General features: G+C 40.6%; 1 protein-coding gene across 2 annotated transcripts in view; it reads right to left on the bottom strand.

Moving 5' to 3' along the window:
• The window catches only part of ptpn11b (protein tyrosine phosphatase non-receptor type 11b), a 44,284-nt gene that overhangs the window by 14,723 nt on the left and 10,495 nt on the right, over positions 1 to 19,066 (bottom strand). For both annotated transcript variants that reach the window (XM_069660513.1, XM_069660511.1), the window contains exons 2-3: positions 10,215 to 10,337; positions 1,779 to 1,973 (exon numbers count right to left, since the gene is read on the bottom strand). In XM_069660513.1, the coding sequence (XP_069516614.1) occupies positions 1,779 to 1,973; positions 10,215 to 10,337 (318 nt within the window). The remainder of the gene's footprint in view (positions 1 to 1,778; positions 1,974 to 10,214; positions 10,338 to 19,066) is intronic.

The raw sequence follows: 19,066 nt of genomic DNA on the forward strand, positions 1-19,066 counted from the left end.
TAAACAAAAACAGCAGCACCTCCCACTAGATTTGTTTGAAGCTGCATTTGGGAATAAGTCACTATTTATGCATGTGGATGTGAGATGCATCTGAATATAACGTGCGTGTACAGAATAATGCATCCTCCCTACAAACAGTATGCATATTAACACACGTGTATTAATAAACAGTTAGTGAACTAATGCTGTTTACGCAGATGATGTAACTACTGGCAATAATAGAAGATTTCTCACACTATATATTTTCCCAAATTCAGCTTAAATTGATGATTGTAAACTGCATATCATTTTATACATAATTAGTTTATTAATAAGTTATTTAATAGACACACTGAGTTGAAGTGAAATGTGAGAAATGTTTTGTTGTTTTTGTTGTTGTTGTCAATTGTTGTGACAAATTGTAGGAAATTATCACATCACCTTCCAGTTCACTCATCTCTAGAATTTTAGCTTTTTCAGATTTTCAACTTCACTGCCTTGGTTGGCAAATGTTTATTGTTATTTCCAGGAATATTATGTCCTAAAATGGTTGAATTCAATACTTCTTAAAGTGCTAATCTCGAAGATCTCAGTTTCGTTCTCTTTGGCGGCATCTATGGCAAAAAACGGGAATTGCGGGAGCACACACGGGAGCTCCGGTTGTAACTCTTGACTTTCCTCGCTGACGGTCGCTTTCCTTTTTAGAGTGTTTGCCTTCATCTGAGCGTCCAATTAGTTTCTTTTTCTTTGTTGTTCAGCCATAGTAGATTACTGTTTACTCGCAACACTTGCAGAGACCGGAAAAGCAGCCGCTTAGCTCCGCCTACCCTCTCTGGCAGACCAACCACTGCTGTTGATGGAAAACGCGTCACTAACTGGGCGCTGGTTGGGATTTTTTCCCCGAAAGTCGCCACAGACACCCAGTCTGTAATACTGCAAATGCAAAGGCTTTCATCAGTGGGCCATTGGCTCAATCACCATTGTGTTACCTCATTCGGCGATAGATAGAGACTTAACAGACATTTATTTAAATGAAAATCTTCAAGATTATTACTTTAATAACACTAACATGGTAGAATTTAATAATGTAGATAAACAAATGCACATTGTATGATAACCAGTGATTTTCACACCGTGGTATACTGTGAAAATACGAAGCTGCAACCCTCATCACCCAGCTCGATTATGATGTCTCAGAGAAGTTTCATTCAAGATGGAAGGAGATCTAATCTCACTTGCTAGAATGAGTTTGTTGTCTTTATTTTTCCATCTGCACATTTATCTTTCTGGCATTAGTGGCTTTCCATTACAGAGTTGTACTCCAACTCTACTCTGATCTCAAAACTTCCCCTTCAGACTTATTATGCTGGAAAGGAATCATGCAAACTTTAATGCATAATATTAGATGTGACAATTTGAATGCTCCAAGTCAAATTCAAGACATCCCAGGTTCAATATTTTACCCAGAATTTGTCCTCTGCAGGAAAATGCCTCACAAACAGCACTCCGTCTACTGCAGAGAAAGCTCGACTAATAACATTCTCAGGTGGTTTAGCTGCTTCTCGTGGCAGGATGAGGCTTAAGAGTCTGACAGCCCTGACGCTGTAAGAATAAAAATAACTGTCTGTGGTCAGGGTGAAACTTTCATGCAGTTTTAATGAGTTTAGCAACACGTGGAGCTAACCTTAGTTAAACTTACAGGTATATTTGTATGTCTTTATGCCTGCATGTATCCATACAGTGTTTGGCAGTGTGCAATTGTGTGTGTATTTGCATGGTGGGTGCTACTGTGTCTGCACCTCTCAGAGGTGGGGTCCTTGCAGTTGAGTGGGTACTTGAGCTCGATGACATGGCCGTTCCTCTCACGCAGGAGATCCTGTTGCTCGGTGTAATACTGCACCAGCTCGGCCAGCGTGGCAAACTTCTCGCCTCCGTACAGGTCATAGTAGTCGCCCGAGTTCTGGATCTTAATGTGGGTCACCTCATCGTACCGCCTGGTAGTGAAAAAAAAAGGAAAGGAAAGGAAATTGATCACTCGGTTTATTATTATGCATGTAAAAAGAGATGGACTCATTCCACAGAAGCACCAAGCATTTCTCTCGTATTTTTCTCTTGTTCACTTGCACCCTGCAGATATTTAAACAGTGAACACTAACAGCCACCCACACACATGTTCATACAGTATATTCTCACACATACAAAATCAGGACTGTACACAGTTTTTCGCCCACACTCACTCACAGAGCATTCGTGCATATACAACATAAAATATCCCAGCTTATCAAGCCATCTGCTTGACATTTTCTTACAAACACTTTGACGTGGTGACATTGTTTTGTCTCCTGTTCTGTGTTACTTCCCTACACTAATCTCTGCAATACTGAAGCTTTTTAATAAAACGGTGTTTTTATATATTATACTGAATAATAAGTGTATGATGTAAAATATTATGAAAAAGCTTTGACCTTTCCATTTGTGTCAACAATGGAGTAAAATTAAGCCACAAACTATTACAGCAAAGAAAAAGCTACAAAGGCGCGCAGTGATTTAAAAATACTGTGGAATTTATCAGACAGTATTTTTTCACTTTCATGAGCATACAAACACAAATCTTCTCACAAGGGATCATCCCTTCTTTTAATACTCTGTAGTTTTCATGTCTAATGCATTTGCGAGGGGGACGCTGTGTTGTGATTGCAGAACAATGCAACAGAAACGCACAAAGCTGCCGAGCTGTAAGACTGATAAGCCAGAAATCATTTGCTACCACTTTGCATATTCAAAGTCCTCAGACTGGTTTGAATAGGTGAACGTGAGTCTGAAAACACACTGACGCACAGACACACACAGACACACAGTTCTACTCTGATATCTGCCTGGAAGCAAGTGAGGAAGGAGCTCAACAGCTCGAGTGCTAAATCTACTCGTTTTCCATTTTCCTCTGAATTTATCTGACATGTTTCTGCAGCAGAAATAAACAAAACATCCTGTAATCATATTAAGTATGACGACACACACACACTGCGTTTTAGGAACCACAGGGGAGTTAGCAAGGCGGCCTGTACTGTCCGATCTGCAGGTTGAGACACAGAGTATCTCTCTCTTTCTCTCTCTCTCTCTGCAAACTGATTATCCGCTAATGGTCGTATCAAATGGCACAAATCCTATTTCCTCCATCACTTCTCTTGTTGTCGTCACTAATTTCACATTCCTTTTTCTCCATTCTTCCCATCCTCACACTCAACATACTGTAAATCCTCCCCATTATTCTTGTGTTCATCTGCCCGATAAACCATCTCTCTCTCTCTCTCTCTCTCTCTCTCCCTCCATCCCTCTCTCACAGTACTTCCTGGTAATTGCTTTATGGTTCTATTAGTGGCTGTTGGATGGGTGCCACAGGTCTTTGGCCCCGTTAAAGGGCCCTCCTCGACTCTCTGGCCAAAGCCCCCTTTTCTCTCAGAGTTTAACGCCATTAAATCTGAAACGAGCCAAACACGCCCTCTCTGAAACATTTATGGATTGATTCAAATATGGCCTTTTTTTTTGTACGGAAGGAATACAGGGAGCCATCAGACGGTCCGCATAATGTCTGGTCAGCTCTGACTCACTATTGTACTTTCTCCTGAATACATGGCAGCTTTTTATGCTTTGATAAGAGAGCGAGGAAAGTCGATAGTGTTGGAAACAGGGGAAGAGAGAGTGGGGATGACACGCAGCAGAGGGCTGCCACATCAAGGACTGTAGCCTCATGGGAAGCCAGGTTCAACCGCTGAGCTCAACTGGTGTCACGACCGATTTCTGAGCATGATTTTCATATCAATGTAGCATGCTCAAACACCGTCCACAAAAGTCATCGACATCACAGTGGCATTTCTTCACAATTGTAAAAAATTAAAGATTTATTATAGTAATTAAAGCATTTCTTATTGTCAGATTGAAGCAGCAATCTGTCATAAAAGGCATCGGGGCAGCTGTGCTGAGTGAGAACAGCAGCATCAGGAGCATGTCAGAGAAAATAAGTAGATTAATTGAGGTGCAAGCTGGCACCCTCGTGTGTCCCCATAAGCCCTATTGTGGGCTTGACACATGTACATAACAACAAGAAGAAAAAACATTAAAACAATTATTCCAGTATTCCACTTTCGAGGTTTAACAACCTGATAGCAGAAGGAATGAAGGACTTTGAATAGCGGTTTGTTTTCCTGAGGGGCATGACCCTGAATTTGGTGAACAGGATGTGGTCATGTTGGATAATAATTCCTTTAGCTTTATCAACCACAAGCTTCTCCCAGGCTGAGCACAAGTCTATCTGCTGGACTCCGATTATTTTGGAGCAGACCTTAACAACACTGTGTAGGCTACTCTTGTCCTTCACAGACGGACCGTTAAACCAACAGGTAAAAGAAAAAGACTTTCAACGAATGACATGTAGAAAGTACAAAGTACATCGATGTGTGAATGTGATGCCCGACTGACAGTAGGGCACTTCAGTAGCAGCCTCTGCCATCAGTGTATGAATGTGTGTGTGAATGGGTGAATGTGACATGTAGTGTAAAAGCAGCTTTGAGCGGTTGCAAGACTAGAAAAGCGCTATATAAGTACAGTCCATTTAGAACTGCCTTAGTGTTAGTAGCCTCATATTACAATTCAGGCCATCTTCTTTAAGTTACTACTGTGGATGTTTACAAGTCACAACACATTAAATATAAAATGAGAGTTTTCTCTACTATTAGATGCCATTTAATTCCATTCATGGCACAAATTCAACCCTGGGCAGTAATGAAATTCACATTTACTGGCTGAGGACTTTAGCAAAACAATTATGACAAAGTTCTTGCAGACCAGAGAGTCTTACGTGCGGGTTTGTGGGATAAAAGACTTTCGACTGTGTCCTCAGCAATTCACCGTTGGGGATGTAGCATAACATTTTAATACACCGGAAATAGATGCTTGTTCCTCTTTAGTGACTGAAGTTCAGTATTTTTTTTATCAGTGTGATGTTCTCACAAACATTCTGTATGGTTACCTCAGGTGCGCATTTACCTGCCTGGAAACAATAAAGCTTTACTATTCTGAAAATCTGCACACAATTAGTTGGTATTACTGCTGTAACAAGGTGAATCTTAGCTATAGTACTTTAGTCCACCCACATTTACACATAAAACTGGATATGTTAACTACTGTGTAAGTGTAAACTATTTCTTTAGGTAAACAAATAAAACTAGAAACTGTGAGCAAAACAAAAAAAGCAGAGTATACGTAGTGTGAATGTTGAATGGAGGTATAAGTATCTGATTCATGATGCCATTATATACTGCTTTACTTGAAAAAACAAACAGGAGCCAAGAGATCACATCTAAGTGTGTAATTACATGTAAAAAATGCTCGTCGTTTTAGCCACAACATCGAAGCCTGCAAAACACTGAGTTACAGTAATACACAGCATTTAAATCAGTGTGACTACCAACTGAAACAAACTGATATGCTGGTAAGATGAAGTGCACAAACAAGGACAACTGGGACATGTATTGCAGAAAAATGCACATAATTATTCACATACAAAGCCTGGAATATATAAATTATTGCTGGATTTGCCCTGAAGCTATTCCAAGAAATATTTTCATTCAATACAGCCAGACACCACAGGGAATTCCCTTTTACCATACCCAGCCCACTTATCAAATTGAAGGTGATAAAGTTTTGGCCTCTATTTCAGTTTCTATTTTACATCTCCACAGACTATTACATTGGTTTCTCACCTAAATCCCAAATGAGGCATGTTCAAATCTAACAAAAACTTTCAGATGTTACGTCAGGTCACTGAGTTCTGTGTATCAGGAGCTTGCACATATTCACTGTGGAAAAAAACAGGCATATATCCAGTGCTTTATCTGGTAAATTGCAGATATCTTTTAAAAATGAATGTCCCCTGTTTCCTCGACTGCCTTAGTTTCACTTATGAAGGTTTGGCAATTTCAGACAAGAGATATCTTCAAGTTCAGACCTCCAGGAAGTCACACTTGAGCATGTGGAAAAAAAGATTTCTGCAGAAATCACTAGGTTTAATCAACTTAACAGTAAGAGTTTGGACTTAAAATAAACTTGTCCTTGGGTTTCATAGAAACACAGTGGTCTCCTGGGTAAAAGAGAAACTGCTTTGCTGTAATGGTCAAAGAATTCGCCAAAGCATGCACTGCTCTGTCCTGCAAAACAACGCTCATCAGGGCAAAATACTGTGCTTTTAGAGAGTCCCATAGTTTGCTTGCTAGAAAGGCTAGCACACTTTTCAGTAGTTAGCAGTTTTTGTTGCTAGTAAGTGGAGCTAATATGGAGTCAATAATGTTAATGGACGGGGTGACGCTATGCATAACATTATGTGCAACCTATGGCAACCACGATGGGCGTTATGTTAACGGTACTACTACTAATTACTACATTTCAAGCTAGCCAAGTTGGAAAGTTGGCAGTTGGAAATCTACATAATGGGCGGAGCCTATGCCGATTCTGGAATTTTTAATGAGGGAGAAGGAGGAGATGGCGTGGGAGGATTTTTTCAAGGTAATTAAATGCATTCTGCAGAAAAAACATATCAGACACAATTTCTTTTTTCAAGCAGAGCATTTCATATGTCTGAAAACATGACTGGAGCTGGTCTTTAAAACAAACATTTGCATTCTGTTTATTGCTGTTGTGTCTTAGTAATCATGCAGATGTAGGTTACCTAATGGCTGTTATTTTGTGGGGCTTAAACTAGGCTGTGTCATGAAGTCAAAGGTCATGTGTCAGAATGCCACTTTCAACACAGGAAATAAGACTGGTAGGAAAATGTAGTTCAAATACATACACTCATAGATTGGCTTGATATCCACAATAATGATGTTTTTTCACTCGACTGTGTAAACCCATAAATAGCCCGGCTGCAGTGGAAACACATCTAAGTAAAAGCAGGCTTGCAGAGGCCTGAGAAAATCCATTTGCTCTCAGTGGTAATTTGCCCAGCAAAATTCTCTCTTAAGATTGCCCTTAAAATTCCTCCTCAGGGTCTAGAGTTTATAAAGAGCATGAAAAATGAGAGAACTTGACCGGACTGCTCTCCGTATGGAGTTGGACTTGGATATAAATTAGGGCAAAAGTTTTGCTGCTTCAAACTTTCCCTTTCTCCCTCTTTGAGCTTCATGAAACTCTGAATTGATTACAATTTTCAAAACCCTCAAAAAGCTCTCATTAGCGGCTCAGGCTTCAGAGCAACAGCTCTTTCCGACCAATCCTTCTGCTGTTCACCTCGTGGACCAGAGGAGAGGAGAGCTGGTGGAGATAAGAGGAGGAGAGGCAGAGAGAGGAAGATAAGAAAGAGAGAGAGTGGGACAACACACTCCCTCAGCGTCCATTACAATCTGAACTTTCCCTATGACTTGCTACTGATAAAGGCCCGGGTAAGATGAAACCTGGCTAATGACTGGCTAATTAGCCTCTGCTCTGATAAGACACTTTGTGTGTGTGTGTGTGTGTGTGTGTGTGTGTGTGTGTGTGTGTGTGTGTGTGTGTGTGTGTGTGTATGTGTGTCAGAAGTGAAATGGAAATTGCGTTAGGTAGCATGATATGCTAGCTAAGAAGATATGCTAGCTTCTGTAGATAAAGGGTAATTAGGTACTTATCTTCACTGTATTCCAATATTTTCTAAATTTGACAGACCTTATTAAGCACAGAACAATCAGTAAAAAAAACATTGGTTCATAATTTATATTTAAACTGATGGTGGTGAACTGGAGCTGTAAAATGTGTTGTACAGGATCATCATGGTGCAGTTTCCTGACAGCAGGATTTTGTGTGTTTACACCATTATAATGTTTCCCATCAGTATAGTACAGCATAGTATAACCACAACAACAGCTATAAAAAGTCCCCTCTATCTTATTTTACTGATTCAAATGGTACTAATGGTTTACAAGTGGTTACTAGTGTTAAAGCAAGTTTGTATAAAGTTTCCTCATAGTTATCAACCTAAATTTGATCCTGATCCCCTTTCAGTTCACCCCCCAGCCCGAGTAGCACAAGTAGTTAACAACAGACTTCTCATTAAAACAATATGACATTTGCTGACTTTAGCTAATATAAGCAATCATGAGCTACTGGTCATACCAGACCAAGTAAAGCATCTGCCAAACCCCTGGGTCTACTAAATGGGGCAACAGTATATTTCATCGGTTGTGAATTCAGCTGTCTGTTTTTAAGAGGAAGGTGTAGTGACCACTTTAAAGCTACATGGTCTCTTTTTGATCAGGACTCTGCGTCCCTCCTCCCTCCTCTTGGTTCAATGTGACCTACCTTCTCTAGCAGGTGTTGAGCCTCTGCACCGGTCCACTTGACCTCAGTGTGTGTATGTGTGTTTAAGTCTGTAAAGACCGCAAGCTGTGGCTACAACTCACCCCCACCAGCCTTCCTGTGGCATGTGTGATTTACGACACTCTGTACCACATGTACGCACACATGCACGTACACAAACCACAGCAAGTGAAGGTCAAACCCTTAACAGGTCCCTCACTCTTTAACATTATTTAAAAGCTACTGCCTGTCTAACCACCCCGTTTCCTTTTCCTGCTTCACTTTTTTTCCTCACAGTATCTCCCTCTCACACGCACGCACACACAGCCTCTCTGCCCATGCAAACATGCCAGCTTCAGCTGCAGTCACACAGTAACAAATGCGTTTGGGCCTTGTTCCAGGCGCTTGGCCGACTGATGTATCTCTTAAAAGCTTCCGTTGCCAAGGAAGAGCCACTCTACAGACTCTCTCTTCTTCTATTTCAGTTTGTTTCCTGCTCCCTGTAAGCACCACAGCATGTCGTGCTGAGTCCTACTTACCAGAAATTTCATTAAAGAGATTAAGAGAAATTTGTTTTAGGGCATGACTGTGGTTTCACAGGGTGTTAAACTCCTCTGTGACTCACCTCAGCTGCAGCCCGCTGCCCCAAATAAGGATTTTCAGGACAGTTTGTGTCATAATGTTACCAGATCACACAAATTCCAAATCTGTTATCCAACACTTTCCTAGAAACACGCACACAAAACAACTTCTGTTTAAATGCCAACGAGTCCACCAAATTTAAAATGTTCGTCACTTGGTGTTCGTCACTCGCTGACCCTCAGGGAGGGATTGTGGAGTCTCCTGATGGGTGAACTTCCCACTTTCGTCAAACCATCTCAGTCAATGCTTATTCTCAGACTGAAACTTACTACATCTAAGGTCACCTCATGGCTTTAGGGGTGTTGAGTGTAAGCCTCAGTTATAAAACAATTTTAATAGGGGATTTAGAAAACTCTTGCATCTATAAATATGGCAACATGACGTCAAATATATATATATGTAAGTGGCAGCGTGGTTAGTAGCTCCCTCTTTGGATGTCCTGTGTCTGCCAAAGAGCTGCAGAGAGACACTGATCTTTAACCTGAAACTGATTTATTTAGTTTTTAATGGTTTTTCTTACCAGGCTCGTTTCTTTAAAGGAGGAGGAGACCTCTGTGGATATTTCACTCATGTTAAAAAATTGTGAATCCTGGCCTAAAATTCGGCCAAGATCAGGAAAAAAAAGAGCAAATTCAAGCAGCAGCCAAGCTCTTATCCCCATGGTGCACTGTGTCTGCTGCAGAGCGGCAGAGAGACCCGAGTTTACACTGCTAATTATGTGGTTCTTCAGGTTTGAATTACCCTTATTTTATAATAAAATACAGCTTTAAAAATATACTAATATATATATAACTTTTGCACGATATCAAACTAGATTCTGTTTCTGATTCATTCAGGCTACCGTTATAATAAGGACTGACTTTAAACTGGAAGCACTGTTAAACTAAATATCACTATCAATAAATATCAATTAATATAGAAAAATATATATTTATAGTGATCATATTGTTTTGCAATGCAGATCAGCCCCAGTAAAAGGCTGTCTGACCTTTAGTTTGTGTGCCTTATATTTAGGCATACAGTTGGATTCACTTTAAATCTCTGTGAGTTGAAACATTTGCAAGGACCAAAACTTAAATGTCAAAGTGATTATTTTCTAGAGGGACCCACTTGCTTCTCTAATCACCCGCTCAGTCTCTCGAAGTGACACCAACACAGCTTTGTTTGTTCTCGGGGCTGATCTTTGAACCAGTGAGGGTAAATAGTGAGGCTAATGAAGAACAACAATAACTATATGGAAACAAAGCGAGGGAGCGTAGGCGAGTACTCACCTCACAGAGAGGGTAAAATCCCCCGGGTTGCTCTTGCTGGGTCGGGCCAGGAAACTGCCGTGGACGCCCCGCGTCAACAGGAGCTGCTCTGCCTCGATTCCGGTGATGTTGGGGTGGAACCACCTAGTGAGAAAACAGGGGAACACAAGATCGCCTGTTAAACACCAGAATGATGAATGTGTCCCTGTTAGAAGAACACATACAGTCTGTGTCCGATCACCCACCAGCTTCCATTGCTATGGAGACAAAACAGCTGCTAACACAATACATCACCTAAGCTCATGTCAAATCTTGCACATATTACATACATATTGCACTTTTGTACAAAAAAATCTGACTCCTCCTACTTCACTTCAATCAAATACACGGATGTCTACCCCCTGCAATACAAAATAATAGGATAGGCCGATCAGCTGTCAATAAAAAACAGTGATGCTCCTGGCAAGCTTGTCAACACCTAAACCTAACCAATCACAGCAATGTTGCAGCAACCTCCATCAGCAGGTCGGGTCAGTTATGCTGTACGCTAGTTGAGCTAAAGTGAGGAGTTTGGTGCTATTAGCCAGATTTATGATGGACAGTGAAGGTGGCCACGTCAATAAAAAGCAGAAAACATTTATTATATTCATTCCTGTATATAATAAATCTAAATGACTTTTATAAAGCGAACGTATTCAAATTGTTTACAGCCTTTATTAAGGTAAAACTCATGTAGAAAGACAGGGTTGGCTGGAACAGCCCAGCTGAATCTGCAGCAGACACGCCGTTGACATGGACCCAGCCGTCACACTCAACTGCCTTAAAATAGGTTTTGCGACATCACGATAGAGATAAAAGACATTTTCATATCGTTTTGAAGAGATATATCGTCATATCGCTCAGCCCTACCTGGCTCTCAGATGAAAAAAGGTTGGAGACCCCAGCAATGGATAAAGCTCAGAGACGACTTCTGCAACAACAGATTTCTAGAGGTCCAAAGTAAAACCAGGCCTGTGTCGACAGGGCTTAAATCAGAATCAGATCAGATCAGGACCATGGAGTATTTCAGACTCTGGGATCTGTTCTTCACTGATTAATGTGTTTTCAGCGTTTCAGTTTCAGTTCGTGATTTAAGTACTGCTGCCAGTAAGTCATAACTTCTAATGGTTATCTACATAAAGGGAGTGAGGGTCATTAAAGTGCACTGTCTCCCAGTATGCAAATAAATGAGCCAACTCTCATTTCTTAAGAAAGAAAACTGATAACAGTTCATCACTTGTTTCTGCTTATGCATAATTTTCATTTCGTTTTGGTCTTACATGTTTATTTCTGACTGGTCTCACATGACTGTTGTATTGATTTTAAATTGATAAATAAACAGAGTAGTTGGCAATTGATATGACTGAAACTAATATACCATCATATTAATGCTCTAATTCTGAAGGATGAATTCCCACGGACGGTTCACAGCAATACAGAGCAAAAAAAGCAATATAATTACTGAACATAAACAGTGTGTCCTGTCCTGCTTGGAAAGGGAAGGACACTCAGGTTTACAGTTCTGCAAAGCCAAAGCTAATGATTACATGTTACTTCCTCTGTTGCAAAACACTGCAGGCAAATATTTATCCCATCAACTTCTCAGGTAGGTTGACCGACTATCTGGGTCGTGCACTCTTATTGGAGTGTTTGTCACGGCCACTTAAACCAAACCAAACCATGATCATTATTCACAAACAGATATAAACCCAGTACATCTGCACACTCACACTCGCATGTTGGAGTGTTGAGGAAAAAACACTGTGTTTAACAAGCAGAGGACTTTGTTAATCTCGAAGAAGCAGAGAGTAGGTTCCACTGCAGTGTTCAGTGAATGGCTGTATGTCAGCTGTGTGGATTAAGAGCTCATGTTTAAGTAGGGATCATTGGGTTAAACCTCCCTAACTACTGTGTGCCACTGCTGGCTAATCCAACGCACCATTAGCTCCAGGGCCCCATTAGTGTGTCAAGGAATGAAGTTCAACTAAACTGACATGAAATGCAAATGTATACACTCAGTGGCGTGTTGCCTGTCAGTGGTGACACAAAAAAGTCTAGTGGTTCAGGGAGTTTTGCATTTTATTTGGGAGGGTTAAAAATCGCTTTTAGAAAAGGTTGAAAAGAGTCACATTTTGTAATTTGTGTGCTGTTTGATTAAAACTATTAAAGCGCAGTTGGTCAGCAGAATGAAAGCTGTGCATCCCTCATAAACAACAAATCCACAGTGTGTTGCATGCACTGCCTCCTGTGTCGCACTGGGATAACATTGGGAGACTCTTACACAGCATATTCGAGGGATATTCAAGCAAACATTTAGGGCTGTAGTAGCTAGTATAAAAACTGATCAAATCAGCTGTACATATTTCATAGGGCTGTGAATCTTTCAATATCTCACGATTCAATTTCGAATCTTAAGGTAACGATTCGATCCATAATCAATGCCTTATTTGTTACAAAGGGCTGCTTATTTCAGGTTTTACACCAGTCCGCTCTGCGCTAAGAAAACTGCAGTGGCAGATTACTATATGACATTAAAGCACAGTAAAATGTGTTCAAGATTATGCAGCTTTAATATTTGATACAAGATAAATACACAGAGGCAAACCTAAGACAAAAGACTAATTAACTTGCAAAAATAAAACACTTTGTACTTGACTTCAATTGTAACATTTTAAGAAAAACAAGTTCAAGTTATGCGAAATAAGAAATACTTAATAAGGCCAGCTACCTCTGTATTTATCAGAAACCTGCCATTTAAAATAATATTTTTACACAAATAACATTAAAACTCCTATTTTGTATGTTTTTCAAAACAATCACACAATAATGCTCAGCAGCTCTTTGAGACAAAGATTTTCAGCATGTGTGCACAACTGCAGATTCACGTTCACAGCTGTGTGGCTTTCGTGCATCACTCGCACTTGTACACGGGACTCGAGCTGCCAGGCATCCGTGATGTAGTTACCAGTGACTGGGTGGCTCGAGAGGTGGGCTTTGGTCAATGCTACCGACACTGAGCGCTAGCTGGTGTTAGCAGGGCTACTGACTAGCCATGACCGACACACTCCTTGCTGTGTACAACAGAAGCTGGAAATGGTGCACGGCAAACTATGCATGTAGCTGGTCTGTCGTGTGCCAACTAGCTGATGTTGAACATTTACTTAGGATAAAAAAAAAAAGTACATTTTTTTCAGCACCCCTAATACTTCACATTTTAACACTTTGACTGTATCAACAGGGAAGCAGAAATATTCAGTGATTAAACAATTAGTCTTTTTTGACTCCTCTAGGTCATAATAAGCATCAGCTGAATGTGAATGTTGACTGAAAGAAAAAAGCAATCATAGATGTCAGTGATTCAGCAAGAGTGGGAAAACAGACTTTTCTGACACTGACATATGGACTAAATGAGTCATGGAAATCTTGCATTGCAAGTCATAAATTGGAGCTTTTCAACACCACCCCGGCATATTACAAAGACTTATTATTGATGAATATAACTGGGCGGAGAGCAGGCAGGGGGTGACACAAGAGAGCCTTCATGAGGCTCATGCTGAGAAGATAATATCTGAAAGCTTCAACAGTGGGTGGGCATTTAGGCGTTTCTGTTTCTGTACACAGGATGACACAAACTCATGACAGTAAGATAAAAATAAGACTCATGTGTCAGCTCAGCAGGTCTTGTGTCACCTCAGACTGGGGAATACAAACCCGAATACTGTTGTGGTCCCTGATGGTGCAAATGTCTGAATCTCAGAGGATGGTATCCGACACACTGCTTTCTAAAAATAATTAAATCATAAAACCACAAACACATGAATATTATCCCTGTGCAGTGAGGACATCACGCTTATGTTGAACTGTTGGAGTTTTCTCTTTCCATATTTTAGAACAGTTCGAAGGGGAATCCCGGTATTGTATTCCCTGGCCCAACGTATTTTGGGGGTTCTAGGGATGCACTGATCGATCGGACGCCAATCAAAGTCCGATACAGACTCTTATTACGGGATCAGTGATCCGCCGATCAACTTTCAAAGTGCCATAAAGAAATATGAACGACTTTCGCGCACCACACCAAGCAGATTAATGATTGTTTCTGCGGTGACAGCGAAGGCAAATGAAACACTCACTCACTCACTAATCAGGGGAGATTGCTGGAGAGGCGATTGTCATTTGGTTTCGCTTCTTTGCCTCGGACAGAAAACGTCTCATGTTCTGAGGCTGACTTAAAAAATATCTGAAAGTGGTAATCTCAAAGATCTCAGTTTTGTTCTTTGGCGGCACCAATGGCGAGAAACGGTATCGTGGGAGCACACTTCCCAGATATCCAAACAGTGTTGCATGTGTGACGTCCACGGTTGGCTCTGGTTGTAACCCTTGATTTTCCTCGCTGACAGTCATTTTCCTTTTTAGATTGTTTGCCTTCATCTGAGCGTCAACTTCTCTTATTTTTGAAGTTGTATCTGTAGTCATCCATCTTTTCTTTGTTTGTTAGCCATAGTAGATTACTGTTTACTCGCAACACTTGCAGAGATCGGAAGCAGCCACTTAGCTCCGCCTACCCTCTCTGGCAGATCAACCACTGCTTGGTGATGGAAAACAGGTCACTAACTGGGCGCTACTTGTGATTTTTTAATATTAGGCTATATGCCTGTAAGAGAACATTACTATCTAACACTTGTACATTAATGTAAATAAATTGCCAGCGATGGAAAGCAACCTTAAATGGTAAATGGACTGTACTTATGTAGCGCTTTTCTAGTCTTTGCGACCACTCAAAGCTGCTTTTACACTACATGTGACGTTCACCCATTCACACACACATTCATACACTGATGGCAGAGGCTGCTACATAAAGTGCCCAACTGTCAATCATTTATCACATTCATACCCGATGGCTATGCCACCAGGAGCAATTTGGGGTTCAGTGTCTTGCCCAAGGACACTTCGACATGTAGCCTTAGGGAGCTGGGGATCAAGCCTCCGACCTTCCGATTGAAGGATGACCGACTTAACCACTGAGCCACAGCCGCCTTAACAGGCCCTTCAATTAACGTTGTAACATTCCGTTGTCAAACGTCACAGCGGTAGCAGACTGTATGGACTACTGTTCTGTGCTGCTTAACACGTAACTCACATTTTTTCCACTCTCGTAACTGTTGTCCGGAGTGATGGTGGCTTGTACTGCGGCTCAACAAACACCGTCTACTACTTTAGCCAAAAATGCACGCACACTACTCGGGTACGCGAGTAGTGTAGCGTTGCTCGAATAACAACGTCAACAACGAGTACTCGAATACTCGATTATTCATCCCCATCCCTAAGAGATACCTTTTGTAATGTTTTGTCATTGGCAAAGACAAGGACATTTAGTAAAGTACTTTGATCCGGAACATTTGTCCGCACGGTTTACGTTGTCGTTACAAGCCATTACCAGCTTTTGGCGGAAGCAATTTACAGGAACAATTCAGAATAGTCACTTAGATATCAATAATTGTAAAAAACAATAATCCTGACCTTTAGTAATTCAGATCAATGAACCATGAGTGACAGCTACTAAAACTAAATGGGAAAGGGTTGAATTGTCTATTGGGAGCTAAATGTAAATGTCAGATGTATAAGGAAACTGTCAGCATTTTACATTGAACCAATGAATCAAAGTGACACCCAGTGCTTGTCAATCAAAAAGCGAGCTGACCTGTTTGGAATATGACAGACAGGAAACATGAGAGGAGCATAAAAAGAGACACAGACGCTGCAGAATCTGAAATCATACTAGAGGTTGTTGAGACCAACACAGGGCACTGCACCTATCCACTTCGGTCATGTATTATTCTCTATTGTTGGAGGTTAACCACAGGACTAGTCCAGTATTAAATAAAATCCCAAAATCTGCTTGATCCAAATACAAATATAAGTCCAGTCCAGCTTGTATGAACAGTCTTCACTGATTAAAGTGAGACTAAAGCAAATCCCTTAACAGGACCAGCTTGCTGTAGAAGTATCACACCAGAACAGACCAGACATCTGACCCAGACTGCACCTGACCCTCTTATCCTCACTAGGAGGGGTGGGGGTGGGGTGGAGGGGGCAAACCCGATCTGCTGCGCTTTCGCTCATTCCACGAGCCCAGCGAGCAGATTATAGGAGGAACTTTACAAATAACCGATTACAAGGGGATTACTCATTAAAACATGTCAGAGACATTGCCCTCACTGTGACATTAGAAATATATTTAAAGTCTAGCAGGAAGGGTGGCGGGTTGAACTTGGGACAGATTTGTAGCCACACAGGAAACTACTTACAGAGTCGAAGGAGAGTTTTATGTATTATCCACAACACTCGAGGAATATCTTGCCCCTAAAGAGTGAAAAATACAGCGCTGACTTTGGAAGGTCATAGCTACAACAGGAGATAGTATGAAGACAAAAAGAAACAGAAAAATGAATGCAGTGTCAATACGCTTGCATACATGCAAACTCACCTCATGACTGTTACATGTCAAGTGCATTCTGGGTAATGTATGTTAATTGCTCAGTCTTCATAATGTTTTCTGCCATTCTGTTTGTTATGTTGTTGACATTTCTGGTATATTGTTACCATGATCCGATCTCAAAAGGACTGCTTTATTAGCTTTAGAAAAAGATCAATTTTGCACAACTGTAGACAAACGATCAGCATATCCAGAAGTTACCTACTTTATACGGACCATTTCAATACTACCATCAACATGATATCTTGAGTTTTGGTTTTTCTAGAAAACTCTTTTTTCATTTAACCCTAACAACTCTACAGAAATGGTCTGTCAGTGCCCACCTTCGTAAAGTGATAATTGTGATGTATTTTCTGGAGTATTTTCAATTTCTTTATATCCATAGAATCTGCACAAATTAAACTGGATTATTTATTCATTATTTATTACCGTAAAATTCGGTGTGACGCACTTTTAATAAAAAAAAAAGTTCACCTAAAAAGTGGGCTGCGTCCTATATACCGGTGCAACCAATATACTAGTATGAAATGTAGAGAGAGGTGTTTTATTGTGTTATGGTATTTTACTGAGATGATGGTGCTATCCGGTAGTTAAGTGGTGACTTCACATCTCTGCATTAAACTGTTTCCAGGTCCAAGCCACTACAACATCTGTTTTTCTCACTGTTTAAAGCGAGGAAAACTAACTTGATTGTTGCTAATGCTTGAACACAGACTTGATCACCATTGCACCCGCCCCCCTCACAACAATCAAGGTTACTGTAGGCTGCCAGCTACCGCTAGCTACAGCACCGGTACCGGCTACCAAACCAGTAGCTAGCAGGATTGCAAACTCAACATGGCGAAAACAGATGGTAGGCTGTAAATTGTGAGTGTTTTGAATGTGTTTTAAAATAATACACATACAATACAATAACTTGTAAACACGGTTTTTATTAATAAACAGCTATAGAAATCCTTTTCCCCTCTGGGATACCCCCAAAAACAGACTCCACCTTATATTCTGGTGCAACATATGTTTCGGATTTTACGGTACTTATGGTAATATTGATATTCTATTAGGCACTGTCTCTTTTGCATAAACCCATACACTTTATATTTCATATTTTCACGTTTAGTTGTTTTTTGTATTTCTCTGATTTTGTGTTGTATTTTTGGAGCAATCTGGCACCAGAATTTTCTTCGGGATTAATAAAGTTCTTATCTTATATTCTTATCTCTTGTAAAATATGCAAAAATGTGTTGTTTTTAAATTAAATTTAAATTGACTGAGATCATTTTACAAATAAAAAGAAATCTCTCTGTGGTATTGAGGGACTTCTTCATTGCATCACTGTTTCTGTGTCCTGTCACTCACAGCTAAAATGAATGATACCAATGTCTCTGTGTGCTGCTGATGTTCAGTAACTTTAGAGCGCTTACTTTGATGTTTAAGGTTAGTAACTAACTCTTCACATCGTGCTGGGTCACCTACCCTTACCCCCCTCTGACCCCTCTCTGCTGTAACACTACTGCTGCTGTACAGAGCAGACACTTTCAGTTTTAAAAAAAGCAAAAACGACAGTTGGAGTGGTGAGCAAGTCATGTAATCAGTGTCTAATGGTGTGTATGCCCAAACACAGTGTAACACCAGTATTAATACAGACGACTGACGCAAGCTTACTTCAGATGCTATTTATTTGAGAGTTATTGTCATAAACTGACGTTTTTCTGTTCTTTGACAGGTTTGTTTTCACTTGTCACAAACCGTTTGTAAAAATACAACTCAAACTGGCACCACATTTAGGTTACTGTACTGAAGAGCCACGGACAGGTCATGTGTGTCAGCTGGTGGACAGATTACTCATTGTACTGTTTTTAATCCCTCACAGATTCATACAGAAAAATAATAACAGTGGGCAATGCCTTATGTCACTAATCCATATCTAATCCCTCATAACAGGGCTGCTGCCACTCGTCAAATTATTGAAACAATGGAGGCGAGCTACAACCAGAAGGAAACACTGGATGAATGCGCACAATGAATAACAGCAGCAGCTCCAGTCAGGTTTACAGACAGCTTGAGCCAGGCGGGCACCTTACCCTGCAACTTCCCTCGAGTTCCTTGGCACAGAAACACACACTCATTTACCCGTCTTAAAAACTAGAGCATAGTCCTAACGCTTTAGTAACCAAACATCCTTAAATGCCCACTTTTACAGCAACACACACACTCATAAACACACACATCCATGCACCTAAGAGAAATCTGTTTACGCACACACTCTCCACATACTCGCCCAAGTTCACTTCTCATTCTTCTGCACTGCTCTGCATTAAATTAAGCAAACTAAAGCAGAATT

This window comes from Semicossyphus pulcher, unplaced genomic scaffold (assembly GCF_022749685.1).
Source record: "Semicossyphus pulcher isolate SPU_LCO1_2020_fin unplaced genomic scaffold, fSemPul1.0.p SCAF_13, whole genome shotgun sequence".
Lineage (NCBI taxonomy): Eukaryota > Metazoa > Chordata > Actinopteri > Labriformes > Labridae > Semicossyphus > Semicossyphus pulcher.